General features: G+C 42.7%; 1 protein-coding gene across 9 annotated transcripts in view; it reads right to left on the bottom strand.

Moving 5' to 3' along the window:
• Positions 1-24,802, bottom strand: part of MCF2L2 (MCF.2 cell line derived transforming sequence-like 2) — a 3,251,461-nt gene that overhangs the window by 1,828,418 nt on the left and 1,398,241 nt on the right. For all 9 annotated transcript variants that reach the window (XM_069618639.1, XM_069618638.1, XM_069618642.1 and 6 more), the window contains exon 15: positions 818-906. In XM_069618639.1, coding sequence (XP_069474740.1) covers positions 818-906 — 89 coding nt within the window. The remainder of the gene's footprint in view (positions 1-817; positions 907-24,802) is intronic.

Below are 24,802 nucleotides of genomic sequence, written 5' to 3'. Positions count from 1 at the left end.
AAGACTAACCAAAAGTACAGTAGAGATTTTCAAAATGTAACTGCTGCCACCAGTTTGGTCTTGGGCACATCTGAAGTAACCGAACAATCCCTTTCAGTGTAGTCTCGGGTCATATAAAAGAAACCCCATTACACTCCATTGTGCAGTGATAAAAAAGTGACCCCAAAAATAGAACATGTAAAAAGAAATGGGAAACATATTTTCCTCGTACTGATAGGCTTAAGGACTAGTCAGTTTCGCCATAACAACGAACAAAAGTGCAGTGGAGTGAAGCTGAATGCTTCACTTCACTGGAAACCGTGAGGACAGTACAAAAGCAAAACGTTTGAGGGCCTATGGAAAGGGAGAGAAAGTTGCTAAAAAGAGAAAACGTTCGTAACAATAACAGTGTATCCAGTTGTTATGGTTTACTAGTGTAAGTGTATGGTGGGATAGCAGCCATCACACTACACCTGTCCTGTCTCATCCAATGAAATGTAGTTTTAATGGTGACACGCCTTCACTTTGGTGTCACTTCATCACTGACTTTTCTTTCTGTGTTTTTTCTTCATGGGTCACCACAGAACACACAAACACATGTTAGGAAAAGAGATACAGGAAGTAACAAGGAGGTGGGTCAGGATATGGTCCCCCACCCCATTAAAAAGTAAAAATAAAATGACAAGGCTCAAGTCGGCTTTCCTCACTAGTTTCAATTATGCTTAAACATTTGCTTCAAGTTGTGTGATTCATGGTCACCTTCCACAGTAAGCAGAACTGAAATTCTAATTTCTTTACATCACAAATTTAAAACTTCAAGAAGAAATTTTAATCTTACCTTCGACGGGTAGATAGATTCTCTTCACTTTCGCTCATTACAAGAATTCGACTTGACCCTCCCTGACTGGCTTCATGCATGACTTCAATCTGTGTTGGAAAGAATATTGATGAACAAGGTAATTAGATTTGGACCAAGTGGCATGTTTTACTTTCTAACAAACACGTACAGTGCAGATACTGTTGCCGGCTTGATTTCCTATTCGACCAGTCTTCACTTTTGCTTCCTTTTGTATTGTTTTTAAATGTATTAATAGTCTGCTGCTTCCTATCTTCCCTTACTTCTAGTTCTCCTTTTTGTTCTCTACGCTTGTCTCTGTTCTATTAGCAATCCCTTGTCCTCACGTTACCTATTCTTGTTTCCATTCTTTTTCCATTTTTGCTTCAACCCTTTGGAATGCTCTTACCATCCCTATTTAATCTGCCTTTACGCTTGCCATGTTCCGGTCTTCTCTGAAAGCTCATCTTCTTTCTCTCTCCAATTTGTAAGAGGAACACTGCATGTTGGTTGCATTCTATCTGATCTTGAGCGTTTGTTCTGTTTTTGCAACCAGCGTACAGCACTTGGGCATAAGCACTTGATAAATTAAAATAAATAAAACTCAGGTTATCTGAGCTATCGGAATGAAAGACACATTCTCCAGCTACCAATTGGCAATTTAGTGCAGGACACCAGAGGAATTTCAGAATTGAGTTGGAGTAAAAGTATTGCTACCTGATATGTCGCGGAAACGTTCACAACAACGTCTTTTTAAGTCTCTTTCCTCAATTTATGAGGCTAAGCCATCTTCGGATGAATCACGTCCCTTTGGGTTACAGTATGGGACACAGAATGTTCCAGAGACGTTAATTTCAGAGGACTCGAGAATAAAAGACTTTCATGAAACCCTGCAATCTGCAAGTGGGTTGGACACTTCCCCAGAAATAATTTTGCAGACCAGATCCCTCAGACCATGCCGATGGATCTTACAGACAGCTGATGTCTAGGATCATAGAATATCTGGGATGGAAAAAGCCTGTACCACTTTTTGAGCAGGACGACCTCACAGATATTTTAGATAAGGGACTCCAGTAGGACTCTATTCTTCCTTTCAATGTAGCTTTACAAAGGAGAGTTGATGCCAATTGGGAGAAGCCGGAATTAATTCCAGCAGTGAATAAGAAAAATGACAAGCAAGTACAGAGCGTCCAGTAGGGACTCCTACTATCTGACAAAGCGTCCAACTCCCGAAAGTTTAGTAGTTCAGGTTGCCACTTGTACATCCAAACAAAATGCATACCCAACAAATCTCCCCACCCCCCGGACAGAGATGTCAAGCGTTATGACGCTTTGGCTAAAAAGGTTTTCTCTTTTGGGAGTATGGCCCTTAAATCAGCAAATGCCACGTGTGCACTGGCAAAGTTCATTTTCACCTTATGGGATTGCATAGCGATGGTGGCTGAATATATCCCCCCAAGGGGAAGAACGATATGGCTTCTTAAACCTTGTTAAGGATGGGAAAGATGTAATGTGCAATTTCCTCCAGACTAGTCTCACCTCTGACAGTATCAGCAGAGCTATGGCGGCTAGCACTGTACTGTGCAGATTTTTTTCTGTTTGAGAAAATCTGGTTTCGCTCCAGATGTGAAGTCTACTCTTCTTAACATGCCCTTTGACAGCACACATTTATTTGGCAGCAAGGCTGATGGGAGCTTGGAGATGATGCAGCCCTTCAAAGCAGCAGCCAAATCTCGTGGTGCAGCAATCAGACAGCCACAAGCTTGCCCCACTGATACTGATACTAACCTCCTTCTAGTGCCAAGATTCAAACGCGCCGTGTCTGGAGGGAACAGCTTTCCTTTTAAAGCAGCACAATTTTGGAACTCCTTACCACCATCCCTCAGGGAAAACCTTCCATACTCACAATTCAGATCTAACACCATCTCTTGGCTCAAGGAACATGACACTTAACGTTCTTCCTACTGCGCTATACTATAAATACTGTAAATTGTGTACATTGTGTATATCGACTGATTCTCCACGCCAAGACACATTATATATCCTGTAAATATTGTATATCTTTTGTAATTATAATCTGTTGTATTGGTCCGAATTGTTTTTTGATGTGTCTATCAATGTAACCCGGGCTGGAGTCCATCTATTTTGCTCCCTGTAACCTAAGCTTTACAATCCTCTTGTTGCCTCTGCGCCCTGCTATCCTTGGGTTAGGTGCGCACTACAAATAATAAACAAACAAACATCTTGGAGCAGCAGGTCCTTTCGCTATTACTTCTTAGTTGGAAGAGGGAGAGGAATGTCGAATCAAAGAGGTCAGAGAAGATTCCCCTGTGGTGGATGGGGAAGAGGTGCTAAGACCGCCCAAGCAGGAGCTACTTTACCATCAGACACTGCATCAGCCGCCTCAAAACTTCTGATGGCTTAATCCATAAAACACTGGTGGGAGGAATTACTTCAGATGCATGGGTATTGCTAACAGTAGCCCAGGGTTACTGCCTTCCCTTTCTAAAAAAGACCTCGGGATCATCCACCGGGGAACATCTCTTTCAAAAATCCTGATCTTATGCAGGAAATCTTGACCCTGCTAGAGAAAGGTGCTATAGAACCAGTACCTGTAGCCGAGAGGAACAAGGGTTGGTACTCCCCTTACGTTCTAATCCCCAAGAAGGACGGAGGATTGAGACCCATCTTGGATTTAAGAAACTTGAGCAAGTTCCTCAGGAAGGACATGTTCAAGATGGTTACCCTTTCTCAGATCCTTCAGGCCCTCCAGCTTCAAGACTGGATGGTATTGGGATGCTTAATTTCATGTGCCAATCCTTCACATACACAGAAAGTACATGAGGTTTGCCGTTGGCGGTTCCCATTATCAGTTTCGAGTTCTGCCATTTTGGCTGACCTCCGCCCCATGGGTTTTCACCAAGTTGATGGCGTAGCGAGTCTCAGGGGAGGGGGTGGATTTACATCTACCCCTACCTGAACGATTGGCTGATCAGGGCACGTTCTCCCGAACAGGTCCTGCAACATCTCAGCTCCACCTGTCACCCCATACACAAACTGGGCTTCTCCCGCAACTTCTAGAAGTCCCATATAATACCATCTCAAAGGCTCCAATTCATTGGGGCAGTCCTAGATGCATCCTTGGGAAACTCCTTGCCACCTGAAGTGAGGGCTCAAGACATTCTGCAGATGGTCACCAAATTCAAGAGTGCCCAGCGTCTTCCGGCCTTCGATTTATTTATTTTAAATTTTTTTTAGGTCGGTCTGCCTCATGACATCCTGTATTTTCCTGTTGCCAGAGGCTCGCCTGAGAATGAGATCTCTCCAATGGGCTCTCGGGACTCAATGGCCCCAATTCGCAGGCAGGATGTCAGACCTTCTTCAGGTTCCAAGCAGAGTAACACAGGACCTCTGTGGTGGGCGTGCGAGTATAACATTTTGAAACCTTTTTTGCTACCATGGACGGACATAACAGTAGTGACGGAAGCCTCACTCACGGGGTGGGGAGCCCACTCCAACGATCTGACAATCAGCGGTCGTTGGTCTCCATTGGAGTCCAAACTACACATCAACCTTTTGGAGCTGAGGGCAGTCAGAGTAGCGCTGAAGGCTTTGCTGCCCTCTGTATGGGGAAAGAATGTCCTGATAATGACGCATAACACAGTGGCCATGTACTACCTCAACAAGAGAGGAGGTGTAGGGTCACTACAACTGTGCAGAGGCAATGCAGCTCTGGTTCTGGGCAATTCAAGAAGGAATCTGTATTGGCAGTTCACCTAGCCAGAGAGGAGAACACGGCGGCAGACGCTCTGAGCAGGCAGAGCACAGTCTCCCATGAGTGGGAACTAGCTCAGGAAGTCCTTAAAAATATTGTCACCCTTTGGGGAAGCCCTCGAGTGGATCTGTTCGTGACCAGTGTCAACCTGAACTGCAAACTGTTTTGCTCCGGGGAGCTTCCTCCAAGAGGAGCACTAGGGGACGTGTTCATAGTGGACTGGAAGTTTACACTCCTGTATGCGTTTCCTCCAGTTGAAGTTGAAGGACATGGCAAGTGGACCCTGAGGCAGCTAGCTTAAGGCCCTCTGTTTTTCTTTTTAAATAACTGTGGGCCACGACCATTGGCCTTCCCTCTTTTTAAATCATTGATGCAACATGTACACTGGCCATGGTCCTGAAGAAAATATGTGACAAAACCCTTGAAATTCAGTGAAAAAAACTAGTTAATGTGATCTGATTTATTGCAAAAAAAACTCTGAAATTCAGCGGGTGTGGGAAGTGATTAACATCTTAACAATGCGTCCCGTCAAAAAGCGCATACGTGATACCACAGAAGGAATTTACAATGACACTGCGGGTGTCAACAGGAGGATGCTGATTTCTGATGGATCCCGCTGAATTTTAAGGGTGTTGTTTCGATAAATTAGATCACCTTAACTCTCTCTTCATTGGATATATAAAGTTTTTATGGGAAAAAAATCTCTGAAGTCTCTATAGAGTATTGGCACCTACCAGTAAATGTATATGTCCTCAAGGAGTCTTCGATCAGGTAAATAGTTGTATTGGTCACGGCCCCCATAAAATGTTCAGCAGCACCTAGTGTTTGCTGTGGACGAGCCATGGCTCCTAATTAGTGGTGGTCTAAACCTAAAGCTTCTATCACTTAAGGCAGTAAAGCATTGAAGATGTGGCCATTCCTATGACAAGACTGCCTTGAGACTGGTGCAGTGCAAGACACCTAGGATTTCTCTTCACCCCTATCCGCATACATTATACTTACATGAAAATTAGGAAAGTGAACACTGCCTGCTCTTAAGTGAAATACAAAGAACAGCACTGAGTGGTTAGTCTTCTGAAAATAAATGTATATGTTCATAGTTCCAACCTTGCCTTAAATAAGCAAGGCTTCCTTTGTCAACTATGAAAAGATATTCAATTGGTATGACATCTGTTGTGTGGCATTGTATTTGAATGCAGCAGGTGTGTGCACACAGTATGTTTACTATTCTCTGAATACTGCATTGTTCGTTTGTGTCCAGAAAACAAAGAAGAGGTCCAAGGATGAACTTTCAGCAACACTCTTACTGGCTGATTCATGGAATTTGTGCGCTGAAAAACCGGGATTTGTGCGCCATTAAACCAGCAAATCCCCATTTGTTAAACAGGGATTTGCAGGCATAATGGCGCACAAATCTCTGTTTTTCGGCGCACAAATTCCATGAATCAGCCCCTTAATTTATATGACATCACAGCACCAGCGAGGTTATGTGTATGTGTTCAGTTTTCAATATGCATATTTTTATCAGCGTCATTTCAACATTGCTTTTCATAACATGTTTTACATGACATGTATGTAGTGAAAGAAGAAATGCCATTATGTGAATACTACATCCTACTTGGTGAGATGATAGCAATGCCCGAAAATTAAGCCATTATGGGCCGATATCATTAATTTGATTTATAAAATAGTGGCCATTTGCCTGCCCTTGAAACCCTTCGTAGTCTTTTTGGGGTGATACCGATAATTAGGAAATATTTACTTTGAATAGCTAGCTTTGCATGCCTCGTTCCCAAAGGCTAATCGCACCATGCTTGGTCAAAGCTGGAAATCCAATGAAGGTCCGTTATTATATATATGGTTGGCTAAAATCTAACATGTATGCACCATGGAGAAGATCACAGCCATGCTCACCAAAACATTTGCTAAATATAAATCTGTTTGGGATCTGTTATATTAATTCAGAGGAGCATTGTTCTTTAATACATTGTCAATGGAAGGCATTTTCACTGACCCAACGTATATGCCAGTGTAGATATGTTAACCTATTCATGCTTTACAGCATACACCATACAGTCCTACTATCCTATGATGGCAGAATTATATCTGATTTGCTGATTCCCAATGTTGACTCCCTCCCACAAATTGTTTGTTTTATATTTGTTTCGCTTTCGTAAACTTTCCTTTGAAAAGTCAATAAAAACAATGTAAATTAGTACCCAGCGAAGGACAATCCGATTATTACAAACAATCTGATTGCCCACGCAAGGTCGTTACCTCAGGCCCGCAGAGTTGTTTTCCTTCCTCCCCTGGCTGCCATGGAAAGGGAGAAGGGAGTACGGCCAGTCCCTTCTCCTGTGCAATGGCAGCCATTTTGTTTGTTCACATTTGTTTCTATTTTTTGTAAGGCTTCCATGAAAAGGGATAAGGGACTACATGTAGTCCCTGAACCCTGGTGGGCATTTTCTTTTGCTTTTTTTTTCTCTAGTTGAGAAACGGTTTCAATGCCGTTTCTCAGCTTGAGAAAAAATGCTATTAGTACCCCGGTATGTCGTGCCAGGGCACTAATAGCAATAGAACCTTGAGAGGGGAGCATTACCGGTCTGGTAATGCCTGCATGGATAATTAAAACCCTTGCTTCGCTCAAGCTTGTAACTGTCACAGCAGGAGCATTATCAGACCGTTAATGCCCCCACCCCCTCCTCAGGTTCCATTGCTTCAATAGATGCCTTTTAAATTAAGAAATCGTTATCAATTTATAATAAAAGAAGCATGATTTTTTATAATGTGGCTAGACTGGCATTTTGGTCCACCAGTATAGCTATAATGTCTTACTGCTGGTGTGCGACGCTGTGTGTTAGGTGAAGCAGTACCTGCACAGACTTTGAGAGGAAAGCTATTGGGAAGTCTGTTTTCTCTTCCCTTTGCATCGAGGATGAGTGCTTTACTAAAAAACCTTGGCACCACCATGGAGCACACGCGGTGTGCGACACTGTGCGTTAGGTGAAGCAGTACCTGCACAGACTTTGAGAGGAAAGCTATTGGGAAGTCTGTTTTCTATTCCCTTTGCATCGAGGAAGAGTGCTTTACAACAAAACCTCGACACCGGCGGTGTGCGACGCTGTGTGTTGGCTGTGTTCGGGGTTTTGTATCAGCTGTTTGTGATATACACGGAGCCTCAAAATCTAGCCCTTGACACAGGTGAGTGAAGCATTGATGTTCCTCATTGACTATTATGTATTCTCTGCGCAGGTTAGTCAAGCACACTTGACACCACAATAGCAGATCAAATGTTTGAGATGGCCAGAAATCTACCCCTGCCAAACTCATTTTAGAAAAGCGGATGTTCAAGAATCTTTGCCCCATGGCAATATGGGAGAGAATGAGGTTCAATCTGAACAATACGGGATAGCTTGTAACATTCTGAGCCATAACCAGGAATTTATGAACACCCAATGTGAAACAGAAGAACTGACCAATCTGTTGGATAAAATGTCCAAAGACAAAGAGGATGTTTTACCAAATGGAGCGGGAGTGACTTAAATCAGACGTCACTTAATTGACCTGACTTAGAGGGAAGTGAACTAGTATTCGGTACCTCTGTTACTTCTTATGCTTCTACCCCTAGAAGGGAAATGCATGATGTTACAACGGCTAACCAGACGATTATAACAGAGGACCAGTCCGCTACTGCTGAAAAGGCTCTCTTTGCATTCATCTATGTCCTATCGTCCTTCATATCATTATATGAAAAGCCATCCTCTCTCATTCCCGCCGTTGCAGGAGTCTGCCTGATGACCATCGTGCGGCTGCTGATCTAACCAGCAGTACTACCGTGATGATCGCGATGATTGCTGTGTACTAGCGGTTTGATGCAAATAAGGCCTTCCACCTTGAAGATACGGTGAGCCCACACTGTTAATGAAGGCACCCCCAAATTCCTTTGTTGCTGCAACCTTAAATTTTAGTGTAAACTGCACATTTCCCATTCACTATTAGCAGCCACCTGATCTCAAAATGACCGTCGCAGTGTAAGCCCCATATTGAGGCTGTTTATTCGGTTGCCTAGCAACTGGGGCCTGCTTCTACCCAATCAATACCGCTGGCAAGCGGAAGCAAGCCGGCCCGCAGTAGAAGACCAAAGAAAAAGGCCTGTCTGCGCTCTGTCCGCGCAATGGCCGTGAGGCCACACCATTTTACGCCCGCCACCCTTTGCTCGGCGGCCTCTGCCCGTGCCTAGCTATGCTACCTCCTTCAAAGATAAGCACCTGAATTCAAACCCACTGAACCGTGGTCTCAAGCATTCTCACGTGCTGCTACGGCCCCCAACCACCTCCTTGTACTATTCATCTGAGCCCAGGACACAGGTATCACTATTTTACCTGAGATTGTTACATTGTACAAATGTGTGACCGACCTGCGTCCATCTGCGAGCATCTGCCTAACGTCATACGTATCTAGTACATGTCGTAGGCCAGCCTTGTAGCACCAGGACTAGACCTCTAAATTACTGTCTTACGTCTATATCCTTTGAACACTCATACTGTGCTCACATCTGCTATGCTGACCTTTCATCTGATGTATCACTAAGTACTTGTCTGCTATATATTGCTCATTCGCCCTTTTTGCCTCGCCCACGGACTACCATAATAGTTACCGTCTAATATACTTAACCAAACTACAGCTTCTTATTGCTGCTAATCAACACCTACATAGTGGTGATGTTCCTTGCACCGTGCTGCATGCCTTTTGATAACACTCAATTAATGAGGCAGCACATAGAATCCTAAGTCATCGACAAGTGTTGCGCACCTAGTATTTCACTGCACACCTATTCATGCTGCATCTAGCCTATGGTATCCCGCTTAGAATTTGGTGCACTTTCTATTTGCTGCCCCTTGCATATTGCAAAGCATTGTCCACACTGTACTCCTAGTGATTGCCCCATCTTGCCTACACTGTGCTACCATTGATTACTGTATCTTGCCCACACTGTGTTACCCTTGATTACTGTATCTTGCCTGCACTATGCTACCATTGATTACTGTATCTTGCCTACACTGTGCTACCATTGATAGCTGCATCTTGCCTATACTGTGGCTGTGTTACCATAGATAGCTGCATCATGCCCACATTGTGCTACCATTGACTACGGTATCTTGCCTACACTGTGTTACCATTGATAGCTGCATCTTGCCTACTTTGTATTACCATTTATTGCTGCACCTTGCCCACTTTGTGCCAACATGATCCATAGCGACTGTTAACCTGCCGGCTTCATTATAACCATACAAAGCATCTGAGCGCAGTCTGAGCCATGCGTATGCCCCTCGCAATCCTTTCGTGCCTTACAATTCTACTTAGCTTACTGTCCTTACCCATGATGGTCTATAAAGGTTCATGCTATGACCTCCCACGCTGACTCTGCCTCACCTTGCATACACAGTGGGCCTCATTACGAGCTTGCCGTTCCGGATACAACGGTACCGCTAAGCTTACTGGTACCGTTGTATCCGGACCGACAAACTCTGAGTTGTGCGTGTGGGTGCCTTTCATTCCGCCAGGTCTGACCTGGCGGAATGAAAGGCACCCGCGAGCACAGCATTTTGGATGCACAGGCACCGTTGATAACGTGCCTGTGCATCCGGTTCCCCCATTCCCATTGAGCCCTATGGCCGTAATGACCTGTTAATTGCCCATTTCTGGGCACTGGAAAAAATACAACTCAGGTGGTAGCCGTGCCTGTTTAATAGACACGGCTACCGCCAGGGTTGTAATGAGGCCCAGTATCTCCTTATCTATGTCCCCCACATTCCCTTCATCTAAAATCATTCCACCATCACTATTCCTACCGGCCTGTCTCCCAGCAATACCTGGCAATAGACCGGCTGGTCTATCCCACTAACATGTAACTCTCATCCCCTCACACCTGCAAAATGGATTAATATCTTTGCTGCTAAACCCACACCCAATCAACCTTGTCCAACCAAGACTAGAAACCTACAACTTGGCTCAAGGCTACAGTCAAGACAACTAGCATCCAACCACAACACCACTAATAGTGATATATGCTCTTCTATTAGAACTAAAATACTTAATGCCTCCATCATTCCGAACAACTATGGACCCACACCAAATGACCCCCACACCTCACATGAAAACCAAAGCACAGAACCTGAACACCAATATTAAGGGTGCTCTCATAAACGCTGGATCCAGACCAGCCCACGCTTTAGATATAGCGGACATCATAACTTCCAATGACCTAGACTTTCTGGCTATCACAGCGACCTGGCTCCATACCGCCTCAGGTCCAGCCCTTATCTTTCCATTCCAGATGGTTACTCCATAAATCGACTTGACAGAGAAGCAGCTAAAAGTGGCGGTGTGGCATTTATTGCCAAAACCTCACTTAACATAAGGCCTATACATAACCTAACAGTCCCCTCAGGGGAAATACTTTCGATCAAGTTGCCTATCTCAGCATCTTGCACGCTCACCATTCACCTCATATACAGACCCCTCGGGGCTACTTCTGCCTTCGAAGAAGACGTCAGTCTTCTCTCCAATAACACCAAACCTAGCTCCCAGCTCCTATTATTAGGTGACTTTAATCTAGGCTTTCCGGATACTAAAGATGATAAAGCACATACCCTTGCTAACTCTATCTCTGAATTAGGCTTTACACATCGCATCAACCATCCCACACATAATAAGGGAAGAACTTGAGACTGGCTGGCTGACCTAAACTGTGACACCAATATACTCTCCAACATACCTTGCTCGTGGACAGACCACCACCGTATCACATTTTCTATCAAAAAAGACGTTCTGCATGACCAGCAAACGCCTATGGCCCACCACTATGCCCAAGAACAATCTTACAGTGGAGAAATGACAGCCGATCACTGACTTCACGGCTACCAATACTGACCCTACAGCCCCAGTAGGCCCCTGTACCGTACTCAAAGCCATCAACACCATGGCACCACTCAAAATGTGCAATGCCAAATCCCATGCGCATCTAAACTCATGGTTTACCCCTGAATTAAAAACCCTATGCAAGAACAAGAGAAATGCAGAATCCTCGTGGAAAAACTCCCCTTCAGCCATTAACAAATACAACTTCGAAACATTTGGAAATAACTTTTGGGGTTATTTTGTGCCCGCAAGAGTGCCTGGAAAGGGTGCGGGAATGGGAAAAAGTTGATAGGGAGCTGTTTATATAGGTGAAAAAAGCGGTGCAGGTGCTGCCGAGTCTGTGGTCAATTTTACTGTCCGCAGACGTCCTTGGGAGTGTGGAGGTTCAGGGGGAGTCTTGTTATTTGAAGGTCTATTGTATGTACTTGTTATATGGTTTAATTCTATTGTGGTGGTTGTGGCCAGTGTAATGTGTATAGTAATTATAGGTACTGTATGGGGAGTATACAGTATTTGTAATATGATGGAATTATATAATTGAAGTGTACATGGTATTTATGATCGTAGTAGAATTGAGGCTAGTGCTTATGAAATCTGTATTTCTTTCTGGGTATGGTTACTTAGTTGCATATGGTAATTAAGCTGGAATATTGTTCTTTTTCTGTGAAAAAACTATAATTTGTTAAACAAGATAGTTTAAAACCTTTAATTGCATACAATTGTACATATAGATTGACTTTTTTGACCCTCATAAATAGTACATTCTATGTACTATGTTGGGTAAAACCTTAGTGTGTGGTACACTGCTGTTGTATTGACATGAAATAATCATTGGGTCATTGGGGCAAAAATCCATAGTGGATGAAAACAAAACTACTGTAATTACATACAGGTTTTGGCATTTGCTTAGTTCTGAAGAATATACATGTTACAGAATACTTGTGTGTGGTAGCATGGATTTATTATGTGAGTGTAAGTGTGATAGGATTTTTATTGAAGTGTGTTGTAATTAAGGGTATTTTTAACTATATTGGAGTTTACAAGAAGGTTTGCAGTAACAATAACTGATGGCATATTTGAAGTGTATTACAATGAAAAGTATTTTTAAAGTAGTTAGCTACCTGTTTGCGTATTCTAACCATATTGGATTTTAAAATTACTTTTGTAGTGTTATAGATCTAGTTTGATACCTGTTGGTGTATTCAAACTGTTTTGGATTTAAAAATTACTATTATAGTATTATGGATGTAGTTGGATACCTGTTGGTGAATTCTAACTGTGTATTGTACTATACTTTAGCAAGCACATTTGGCTTGACTGAATATTAAGTAGACATTTGTTGATTTGCTGGTAGTTATGTTTTGGAATAACAGAAGTGTTGTTACATTCAAACCAACCACTTCTTTTTTTGACATATGCATTATAGTAGTCCTGAAGTGGTTGTGGCACCGGTGTGGTAGATTATGCCAACTGTTGTGAAGGTTTTCTTTCCAAGAGATAACTTGGCATTGTGTGAAGCTAGTAAGCTTACAGTTATTTTTGGTACCATCTGCATTGCACCTTAGAAGCATTAGTATCACATATTGGCCATGCGAGTTTATTCGTATGCTGCAACGATTGTCTGAATTGCAAAAAGGGCATCATTTGCCATCATTTGCATTTTGCAGAACTTAGTGAAATAGAATGGATTCACAAATTTGGTGTGGATACATACACAAATCGTTCATTAGGGATGTGCTCTTGTGAAACATGGTTGCAGAGAGTGCATGTATGTTTTCACACGTATGAAATCTAGAAGATTTCAATTATAGGGATGTTTTTGGTTTCTAGTACTTGTAGTAAGTACGTTAAGAATTCCTGTAGATCTTCCTGTGGGTTTGTGGTGATTTTTTTCATTCCTGTATGGTAGTCTAATTCGTGCCTTGAGTCACTGTAAGTGCTGTCAGGATTATTTGTGGCATTTCTATGAAGCATGAGCATTTGCAAACACAACTGATCCAAGCCATTTAAATGCTGTGACCAATTGGTGGCAATTGGAAGAGAAGATTGATTGCTACATTTGCATAGCAATTTACTCCAGTTGTGTTGCTGGATTCCAATGGACCAGAAAGTTGGGCCTCTGTATCCTTTGATGGGCCTGCAGTTGTTTTTTGAGAAGACACATGTGTCTCTTTGTCTTCTGATGGACCTGCAGTTGTTTTTGGACTAGGGAGTTTTGTGGTTGTACTATTTGATGGAGTTGCAGTTCTTTGTTTTTTCAGCGGTATTGTTAACTGTTTTGTAAAGACAACAAAATTGTTCCAAAATACACTGGGAAGAAACAAAAAACCACCTACCTGGGGATTTATATGGTGAACAGATGTCTGAAGGAACCCTGGTGGATCTTCGAAGAATAGGAGAAATCCCCCTGAGAACTCCTCAAAGGACCTGCAAAAGCTTGTCCTTCGTGAAACTCTGAGGGAAACCCTCGTGGGGGATAAAACCCTGGAAGAGCTGCTGGTGGGCATTGTCTTCCTGTGGAGACCCGGTGAGAGCTGGTCTGGGTATTCTTTCTGGCTGTTTTAGACGAGAGGCCTTTGAAACTGAGCTAAATATAGTGGGTAAAAATGAACACAGTTATTCCTGAAAGTAAGGAAAGGAGAAGTTCCTATAGAGGGTTCTGAGAGCTTACCATGTGCTAAACATGAAGAGAGCAGAGAGGTAAGGAATCTCCGTCGTGTTGCAAAAGTAAAAGGGCACTATGATGAGGGAAAGAAAAGACCCGTAAGATTTAGGGTGGATGTATCTAGTTCTATAAGAGTAGGATGAACTAGGAGAAAGCCTACCTTTTTACTTCCAAGTCCTTTTGAGCCAGCCTGAGTGGATGAGGAAAATCTGGAGGTTCCCAACAAGGTATTGCTATAAAGGAAGGGTGAGGAGTTAGAAACAGAAGTCCGATAGCCGGGAGTGATTGAAGAAGTAAGATGAAAAGTAGATTAGTACCTAGAGACTCCCTGGAGGGAGGTATGGAGGAGATTCCGGGTCTAAGCGTGCTTAGAAGTAGAATCGATCCCGGAAATGCCGGAAATGAAAATGAAAGGTTCCGTAAAGCCTTCTGAAATAAAAGGGAGGAATGGAGAACAAGAAGGTGAGTAAAGTAGACAAAAAATGGTTGAGAGGAAATGTCTTCGTAATCCTAGTGAGGCGAACTTACGAAGCGTGTGCCGGCTCCTGAGAGAGTAGCAACGCATCTTCCTTCTGTTGTTGCTGGATTATAAGGGAGTGAACAGGAAGTGATGGTGGAAGGTTGCAAGGCTTCCTGGGAATTAACAACTAGCCTGCATTGTACGCTAGCAATGGTAATCGCTGTGGCGGCCATCTTGGAATCAGTCTCAACTAGACTGTGGAGTAGACAATTTCCTAGTGCAGAAGTGGCGGCCGTGTTGGAAATAGGTCGGAAGGCGAAATGCACATTAGAAACCATCACAGTATGCCCCTTTTTAGACCTGCTTCCTCCCGGTTTAGACGGGTGTTTGAGGTGAAATTTCTTAATAAGGCGGGGAGCATGAATCTCAGTCTCAGGTTCCCATGTGCGGTCGGCAGGAGAATACCCCTTCCAGTCCACAAGATACTGTAACTGACCCCGATGGTACCGAGAGTCACAAATTTCTTTGACTTTGTATTCTGGTCCGGTTTCACACATCTCTGGGGGAGGACGAACCGAGACCACAGGGTGAAAAATACTTCGATTGTCTGGTTTCAATTGTGATATGTGAAAAACAGGATGAATCCGGGACCAGGAAGCCGGGAGTCGGAGTTTAAAAGCTGCGGTACCAATCGTTGAAATAACCTGAAAAGGTCCAAAAAATCGAGGAGAAAGCTTAGATGGTACTAAATGGCGAGGGAGAAATCTAGAGGATAGCCAAACCCAGTCCCCTTTCTTGATCACTGGTGCTGGGGTTCTGTGGCGATCTGCAAAATGTTTCCTTTTGACTTGTGAATTTTGTAATGCGGTCAAGGCGGAGCTATGTCCGTGACGTATCTGGAGCATTAGAGAGTCCACATCTGGAAATCTGGTTTCGGATCTTTTCATTATCGGGAAAGAAGTGGGATTGAATCCATATGTACAATGAAAAGGAGTTGTGTTAATGGCAGAATGGTATGAGTTATTGTATGTGAATTCGGCCATGGGCAGGAGTTCCTTCCAGTTATCTTGGGCTGCAGAAACATAGCTCCGGAGATATCCTTCCAATGTTTGATTGAGTCTCTCAGTCTGGCCATTCGATTGAGGGTGATAGCCTGAACTGAGAGCCCGAGAAATACCGAGGTGTGAACAGACAAGCTTCCAATATCGTGAGGTATACTGTGAACCCCTGTCATAGATGATAGTCTCGGGTAAACATGTAAAGTGAAGATGTTACTGATAAAGATGTGGGCCATTCATGCTGCCGATGATACTCCTATCAGAGGAGTGAAGTGAGCCATTTTGGTAAGGGTATCGATGGTTACCATTATAGTGGAACAACCCCCTGAAGGTGGAAGATCAACAATAAAATCCGTTGATATTATCTGCCAAGGGCGAGAGGGTAATGGCATCTTTACCAATTCCCCAAGAGGTGCTTTTCGAGGAACCTTGGCTTGTAGGCAGACGGGGCAGGACCTAACGTATTCCTTGATATCCTTCCGGAACATAGGCCACCAGAAAAAACGTGAGATCAATTCTAGAGTTGACAGGACTCCACGGTGTCCAGCTATCTGTGAAGAGTGACACATGTCCAAGACTTCTTTCTGGAGTGGTCGAGTGGGAATGAATGCCTTATTTCCATGAAAATAACAATTGTCTTCCTTGATCAAAGCCGTTTTATCGGTAAGTGACAGTTGGTCCTTGGTAATGTGCCTAGATTGGACCTTAAGTCGTGACAAAAAATCTGATGTGGTTTGTAAACCTGAAGCCATCAGGGGAAAGATGGGTTCTGTCTTGAAAAGTTTGTTGGGAAGGTGTTCCTTCCGTGAAAGAGCATCCGCCTTTGAATTATCCCTTCCGGGAATAAATGAGAAAGTGATCCTCTATGGAGAGAAGAAATGAGACAAGTGAGCCTGGCGGCTATTACAGGTTTGTGCGTACTGCAGAATCCGGAGGTTGTGATGATCTGACCTGACTTCAACAGGATGTCTGGCTCCTAAGAGTAAATGACGCCACTCCTCAAAGGCTCGCTTGATGGCTAAGAGTTCTTTTTCTAGAACAGTATAGTTTAGTTCGGCAGGAGCAAGTGTCTTGGATAGATATGCTACAGGGCGTTCTTGATTAGAATCGTCTAGTTGAAGTAGAACTGCTCCTAGAGCGTACTGTGAGGCATCGGTTTCAACAATAAACCTGCGGGATTGATCAGGTGTTAACAGGATAGGAGCTGAGGTAAACAATTCCTTAAGTTTATTGAATGCTTGGTCTGTGATCGGAGACCATAAAACCTTTTTTCCCTTTTTTAGTAGATTCGTCAAAGGTTGAGTAAGTCTTGAGAATTCGGGAATAAACCTTCGATAGAAATTAGCGAATCCAACAAAGCGTTGAATGTCCTTGCCGGAAGAGGGAGTGGGCCAGTTCTGGACAGCAGACACCTTTTCAGGGTCCATTGCTATTCCTTCGGCCGAAAGAACATATCCTAGGTAGGTAACTTGAGTTTGATGGAAGGAGCATTTCTCTATCTTACAATACAAATGGTTTTGTTGGAGCCGCCGTAAAACCTCTTCAACATGTTTCTGATGTTGTTGGATATTGAAAGAGAATATCAAAATATCATCTAAATAGACGACCATATTATGAAGTAGCAGATCTGCAAAGATGTGATCTATAAACCTTTGGAAAATAGCCGGGGCGTTGGACAATCCAAAAGGCATAACTCTGTATTGAAAATGTCCAAACGGAGTTCTAAATGCTGTCTTCCATTCGTCACCCGGTTTTATTCGAATAAGATGATACGCTCCCTTGAGATCCAATTTGGTGTAAATGTTGGCCCCTTTGACTGCTTCAAGAATGTCGGGTATTAATGGCATAGGGTATTTGTCAGGAACGGTGATTTTATTCAGCCCACGGAAATCTATGCACGGACGGAGTTCCGTAGAGTTTCTTTTGGAAACAAAAAACAAAGAGGCAGCCGCAGGTGAAGTGGATTCTGTGATCAGTCCATTCTTAAGATGGGTTCGAAGATCCTCACGTAGGACCTCCATTTCGTTTTCAGATAAGATATACATTCGCCCAAATGGTAATGGCTGGTCAGGAACCAGCTCTATAGAGCAGTCATCCCTACGGTGAGGGGGAAGTTGAGTGTATTCTGAGACAGAAAAAACTTCCTGGAATTTATGATAGCGTTCTGGAAGCCCAGATACATGGTTAAGGGAGGTTACCCACTGGTGATTCAAGGGAACTGGAGCAGAGTCAACCATCACCTTTTGCTGATTTTTGACACAATGGGTTATGCAGTATTCAGACCCCAGAAAGAAAGATCCAGCTGTCCAGTTAATGAACGGGTTGTGTTTCCTTAACCACGGTAATCCTAGAAATACTGGATGATGGGCTGCCCGAATGATATCCAACGTGAGAATCTCTTGATGACCAGAGATGTTCATCAAGATTGGATTAGTTTGATCCTTGATGGGTCCGGAAACCAAAGGGCTACCATCCACACTTTCCACTGGAATAGGTTCTACCTTAGTGGACCTGGGAATTCTGTGTGAGTTGGCCCATTGATCATCAATGAAATTTCCGGCCGCTCCACTGTCCACTAGTGCCGGTATGTTCTGTAGCAGACGATCACCGAAGGAGAAAGAGACCAAGAGTACCACCATATGAGAATCGGTCTCACTAGTACAGAAGGAGGAGTAAGAGGTTTGTGAGGAACCCTGTTTAGGTGTTGGTTCCCGTACCGTAGTTCCCCTTACGACCGGGAGCTGGCGTTTCAAGAAAGCCAAGGTGGTGTAATTGGGCAATCTTGTACCGTGTGGTTATTTGAACCACAGTAGATACAAAGATCCAAGGTCCTCCTCCGGTTTCTCTCTTCGGGAGTCAAGGGGCCTCGAGCTATTGAACCCAATTGCATCGGTTCATCATTGGACTGAGGACGAGAAGAAGAAGGAGAGAACGTAGTTCGTGTATTCCTTCCCTTTTTTCTCTCCATTACTCTTTCCTTCATACGGTAATCTATTTGCATTACCAATGCGATGAATTCAGTTAGTGTAGAGGGGCGAGGGACCCGAGACACCTCGTCTTTGAGGTCTTCAGATAAACCTCTTCTGAAGAGTGTGACCTGAGCGTCATCTGACCAATTGGTTTCGCTTGCCATCTGTTTGAATTTGGTTATGTAAGCCAAAATATCTAAACTTCCTTGTTTTAGGTCAAGGAGGTGTTCTTGTGACGCTACACGAATCTCTTGGCGGCCAAACATGGTACGGATGCTATTGCAAAATGCTGTATGAGAGTCTAAAATAGGGTTATTGTTAGTGACTAAAGGTGTTGCCCACGCCAATGCTGGTCCAGTCATTTGTGAGACCATATATCCCACACGATCTCTATCAGTATGAAAATAAGCTGCTTTAAAGGCAAATTGCACAGAGCAGGAGTCCAAGAACTCCTTAACCTTATGCGGGTTACCATCAAACTGTCCTCCTGGTAAGGGTCCTGGAGGAACGTCTGAGCAGTGTGGGATACGAGGGGCTGCAGCCTGTTGGGCCGTTTGCTGTTGGAGCTGTCTTAAGGAGGCATTCTCATGCTTTAACTGCTGTACTTCAGTACTTAGGGATTGAACAGCAGCAATCAGCTGTTGAATTTGTTGCTGCTGTTGCTGATCCATGACTTGTGATTCCTATGTTTCTACCCAGAGTACTAGGAACAAAAGATAACACGGGCATTGCTAACTGTTAACTGTTTTGTAAAGACAACAAAATTGTTCCGAAATACACTGGGAAGAAACAAAAAACCACCTACCTGGGGATTTATATGGTGAACAGATGTCTGAAGAAACCCTGGTGGATCTTCAAAGAATAGGAGAAATCCCCCTGAGAACTCCTCAAAGGACCTGCAAAAGCTTGTCCTTCGTGAAACTCTGAGGGAAACCCTCGTGGGGGATAAAACCCTGGAAGAGCTGCTGGTGGGCGTTGTCTTCCTGTGGAGACCCGGTGAGAGGTGGTCTGGGTATTCTTTCTGGCTGTTTTAGACGAGAGGCCTTTGAAACTGAGCTAAATATAGTGGGTAAAAATGAACACAGTTATTCCTGAAAATAAGGAAAGGAGAAGTTCCTATAGAGGGTTCTGAGAGCTTACCATGTGCTAAACATGAAGAGAGCGGAGAGGTAAGGAATCTCCGTCGTGTTGCAAAAGTAAAAGGGCACTATGATGAGGGAAAGAAAAGACCCGTAAGATTTAGGGTGGATGTATCTAGTTCTATAAGAGTAGGATGAACTAGGAGAAAGACTACCCTTTTACTTCCAAGTCCTTTTAAGCCAGCCTGAGTGGATGAGGAAAATCTGAAGGTTCCCAACAAGGTATTGCTATAAAGGAAGGGTGAGGAGTTAGAAACAGAAGTCTGATAGCCGGGAGTGATTGAAGAAGTAAGATGAAAAGTAGATTAGTACCTAGAGACTCTCTGGAGGGAGGTATGGAGGAGATTCCGGGTCTAAGCGTGCTTAGAAGTAGAATCGATCCCGGAAATGCCGGAAATGAAAATGAAAGGTTCCGTAAAGCCTTCTGAAATAAAAGGGAGGAATGGAGAACAAGAAGGTGAGTAAAGTAGACAAAAAATGGTTGAGAGGAAATGTCTTCGTAATCCTAGTGAGGGGAACCTACAAAGCGTGTGCTGGCTCCTGAGAGAGTAGCAACGCATCTTCCTTCTGTTGTTGCTGGATTATAAGGGAGTGAACAGGAAGTGATGGTGGAAGGTTGCAAGGCTTCCTGGGAATTAACAACTAGCCTGCATTGTACGCTAGCGATGGTAATCGCTGTGGCGGCCATCTTGGAATCAGTCTCAACTAGACTGTGGAGTAGACGATTTCCTAGTGCAGAAGTGGCGGCCATGTTGGAAATAGGTCGGAAGGCGAAATGCACATTAGAAACCATCACAGGTATTGCTGAGATATTTGCTATAGCTTCTGTTTGTATTCGTTTTCTTTTTAAGGGTTTTCTTTTTTGGGGTACAGGGTACATATCTAGATGGGGGTGTCCAGTGCACGTAGCCTGTTGCACTCTATTTTGCAAGCAATGTCTGTATTGACTTTGTTTGCATCAAAGTTAACTAGGAATAGACCAGTGAGTGTACAGAGATGTGAATGTGCTATGTAACTCATACCTTCTTTAAAGACTGTGCTGCCAATGTCAAACAATACGTGGTCTAGGGTTAGACCTTGCGATTTGTGAATAGTGACAGCATATGCAAGAGATAGAGAGAATTGTTCTCTGCGTATGCGGATGTTGACAAACTGAATGTGGCCATGTGATATGTTTGGAAGCCAACAACTATACCAATTGCTCCATTGACCTTCTTCTACGTCAAAGTTATGTTTTAGAATGGTTTGGGTCTATTTGGTCAAAAATATTTGACCTTTTCTTTTAGCCCGCTTTTATGGTCGAAAATGTGGGGGGAGACCCGTAGCCCTCCGCCCACTTCCCCACCATAACCTATTCTCTTACTCTTCCCCATATATTTATTTTCTTTAGTTTGACTGAAAAAATGATAGAAAAGTGGTCAAATGTTTTTTCGATCAAGTATGCTAATACCTCTTAGAATTACTCTGCAGTTCAGACACACAGTTGATACTTTTTCTAATCCAACTGTGTTGGAGATACATTTTTCTAAGCTATTTAGTCATGCTGTTGCTTGTTGACACATCAGGAGTGCCATGCGGTGCACTTCTAGTTTGTCTATGGAGGTGATATGCAGTATGGGTTGCATTTTGTTTTTCAACATTGTATTGTTGAACTGACTACACCTTGAAGTGTTGGCATTAAGGACATGCATTTTATATTTTGTTGAGTTAATTGTTCCATGACATCAGGGGCAGATGTATTTTTCCAATATAGTTCATGGATTTGTCTAGTTTTTAAGGTGGATTTTGCATCTTTAGTAAGCAGAACAGTTCTGATGCTTTTTAAAATGTTAACATAGGTGAGATCTGCAGACTGATGCATGTTTTGAGTTAGTTCTCTGTAGCAAAAATGTTTCTGAGACTTACATTTCCAATGTTGCCGAAAGTGTGAAACGGCATTGTCTGTGTCCTAATGTTTTGAATATAGGTTGACCTTTTACTTGTGTTAACTCTAGGAGCTCTCTGAAAACAATAACGTGTTTTCCTCCAAACAGTTCTTAGTAGTCGGTTTTTAGGACTTCTTGCATTCTGAGATGAATTAAAGCCAACATGAGGTTGAAAACCATACTTACTTCATTTATCAGGAGCACTTTCATTTGTTTCAGAATTCTGCAGACTTCTGTAGCAGCTTCTGCTGGTAATTCGTAGCATTCTAATGTGTTTTGGTGTTCTACTGGGAGGAGCAGTAGTCAGTGTAAAGTTGCACCTCCTATGTTGTAAGCATCTAAACCTGTGGGGGCTGTTACAACAGCTGAAAGGTTGTTGTTTGTTAAGTCTTGCAGAAATGTGCTGATTATTTTAATTGAGAACGTTTTGCGAGAACCTGCTTCCCCACTTACATATAAGAGCAGAGGTTTGGAATTTTTTACAACTACACGTTTTAGTTTCATGTTTAAAACCATGTTCAATTTCTTCAGTGACTCCTAGATAAACTGTGAGCTGTTGATCATTTAGCTGTGATTTGAGCACTGACAAGTCTTCTTTAGATTGTTTAGATTGATATATGGTATGTTTTACCTCAGTCATGGATTTTTCTGCTTCATTTAGAATGAGTAGTTCTCTAAGTGGTTCTTGGCTTCCTGTAAGAGAAGGTTGACTGACTTCAGAAATGTCTTCATCTAGTAGAGCTTCAATTTCTTCCTCTTGTTGGTGTTCATTGTCCAACGTTTGTATCGTTTAAAATTGACATTTGTTATTCTGCTTTCATTTGCATTGTGCAGCTTCAAAGGAGTCACGTCACCTAATAATTCTTCTTCTTTTCTCCAAGGTTTAAAAAGTTGTAGTAGGGCCATGTAATAAAGTTCTCTATGCTGCAGAGATTTAAATGCTAACTTTATATGATGAATTAGGCTGGGTTTGGTAAGTTTTACTAGGCTTCCTTCACAAGTTGAGACAGAATATTTGCCAGTTGTCTCATCTGGTGTGACGATGTTTTGTAGGAGTAGCTCTGGGCTATGTCGTAGAGGCACATGTTTTCCAAAGCAGTATTTCTGTTTGGGTAGTATGTGGCAATTACATTATTTTTTTTAATGTGCTAGCTGTTGGCATCATTTTTGGCTATTGTTTCCATCTCTTGGTAGGATTTTAGTACTCTTTTTCGTGATGAAACTGGACCAGGGTTTAGCCAGACGATGTTTTCAGATTTCCCATATAAGGGTATACCTGTTCAATGGTCTGCAGCTCCGTAGTACCTGCATTTTCTATAGGAGAGCATTTTTATACTGAAACTGTACAATTTTTGTGACAGTGTTTTGTCAGATGTTATGTCATCCCAAAGGTCTTTTAGCTCTGTTTTCTCAGCTTTGGTGTGATATGCTGTGACGTATCTTACAACTTTGGTGGCATTGTCTGCAATGTATTGTATGTCTATATTTCCATTCCACAAGAAGGCAATGCTTGCATTGTAATCATTGATGTACTAGGATGCTTCGTCCTTTTTAATGGTGTATGTGTTTTTAGGGGATTTGCCTTTCACACTGTGTCTAACAGAAAACATCAAGCTATTTACATGTCCTTTTTTGCAAACTAGTCTAGGGAAGCCAAAGCGACATTTGGCACAGTATTTACCTTTGTTTTTATATCGACCTCAGCAATACTTGCCAGACTTGTGTTTTTGGAAGCGTATCATTTGTGTACTTAGGTCACTGTGTGGTTTCTGAAGGGATGTCAGAAGTAAAGCCTTTTTAAAATAAATTGTTAAACAGTGGCATCACTGTCATGGACAAATTTGGGAGCATGTTTTATCCACAAAAGCTATTCACAAAAGCATGTGGATGTGTGGTGCTCCTCTGGATTGATATTCATTTCTCCAAAAGAGGTTTTCCACTTCTCTGAGTGGAAGGGTAGTTCTATTGCAGATGAAGCACAGCATGGCAATGAAGCAATGGTGAAAGTACCTTGATAAACTGACAGGGTCAAGAGAACAGAGTTCTTCTGGTGTTTTTATATCCAGTCCCTCCTTATTTTGGTTTGCAGTGCGTAAGAATTCATGCAAGTCATCCCATGCATATGCTGCACAACTTAAAGTAACAAACCATGTGGGTGGGCCAAGATTCCATAGCATACAACGTATGTCAGCGTGACTTCGGAACCAGTATTCTTTTGCACCACGCATGTATGTCAAGAGATTTGTGATACTTTAATGCAAAACTTCATCTTTGTCCTTTATCTTTTGAAGCATTTGGGTAGAGGACATGTTTAAAAAATGAGAGCCAACTCCATAACATAGAGTTGCTAGTTCACTTTCAAACAGGGGGTGGAAAATGTATTCTACATTTTGTCGGAATCTGGGGTCTTCCAAATACATTTGTAAAGAGCGATATTCTGATGAAGTAATTTGCGTGGCTCTTTCATCATATCTTCCTCCTTTTCCTGTAGGAAGGAGTAGAGCAAAAGAACGTGCTCCTACACATTTCTCCCATATACTCATTTGCAATTTTTTGGCTTGACGCATTGAATATGTTTGTAATGCATCTTCTATGGTGTCTTTGGAGTGTAGTGGGTGAATTGTATACTGGTCTAACATGTTGGCTGCAGTAACAGGATCTACACATTCAAATTGACCAGTTTGTGGTGAATCTTGAATTAGTTGGGTGGTTTCTCTTATTTGTTTCCTCTGTTTATATCTTTGTAGTATTCATTGTTTTCTTTGAGATATTGTAGGGCTTGTCTAACTTTGTTTCAGTCGAATAGGTGTTGCCAAATGATTTTGTCTTTTGTTGGTACACCATTAAATAGTACAATTAAAGATTGATCTAATGGCTGTTGTACTCATAGGGTTTCTACATTTTCTTTAAGATCTAATGGCAAATATATTACTTTGCCACAAATGCCTTTTAGTAACTCAGATGGGGGCAATTTGACTGTTTTTGGTTGAAGGCGCATTATAGCTTGAAATGGGTGTACTGTTTGGATTATAACACTCTCATACAAGTTAAGTTGTTGGAGAGATTTTGGAAGCGG

This window comes from Ambystoma mexicanum, chromosome 10 (assembly GCF_040938575.1).
Source record: "Ambystoma mexicanum isolate Mex_15411 chromosome 10, UKY_AmexF1_1, whole genome shotgun sequence".
NCBI classification, from domain to species: Eukaryota; Metazoa; Chordata; class Amphibia; order Caudata; family Ambystomatidae; genus Ambystoma; species Ambystoma mexicanum.
This window is presented reverse-complemented; position numbering and strand designations above follow the sequence as displayed.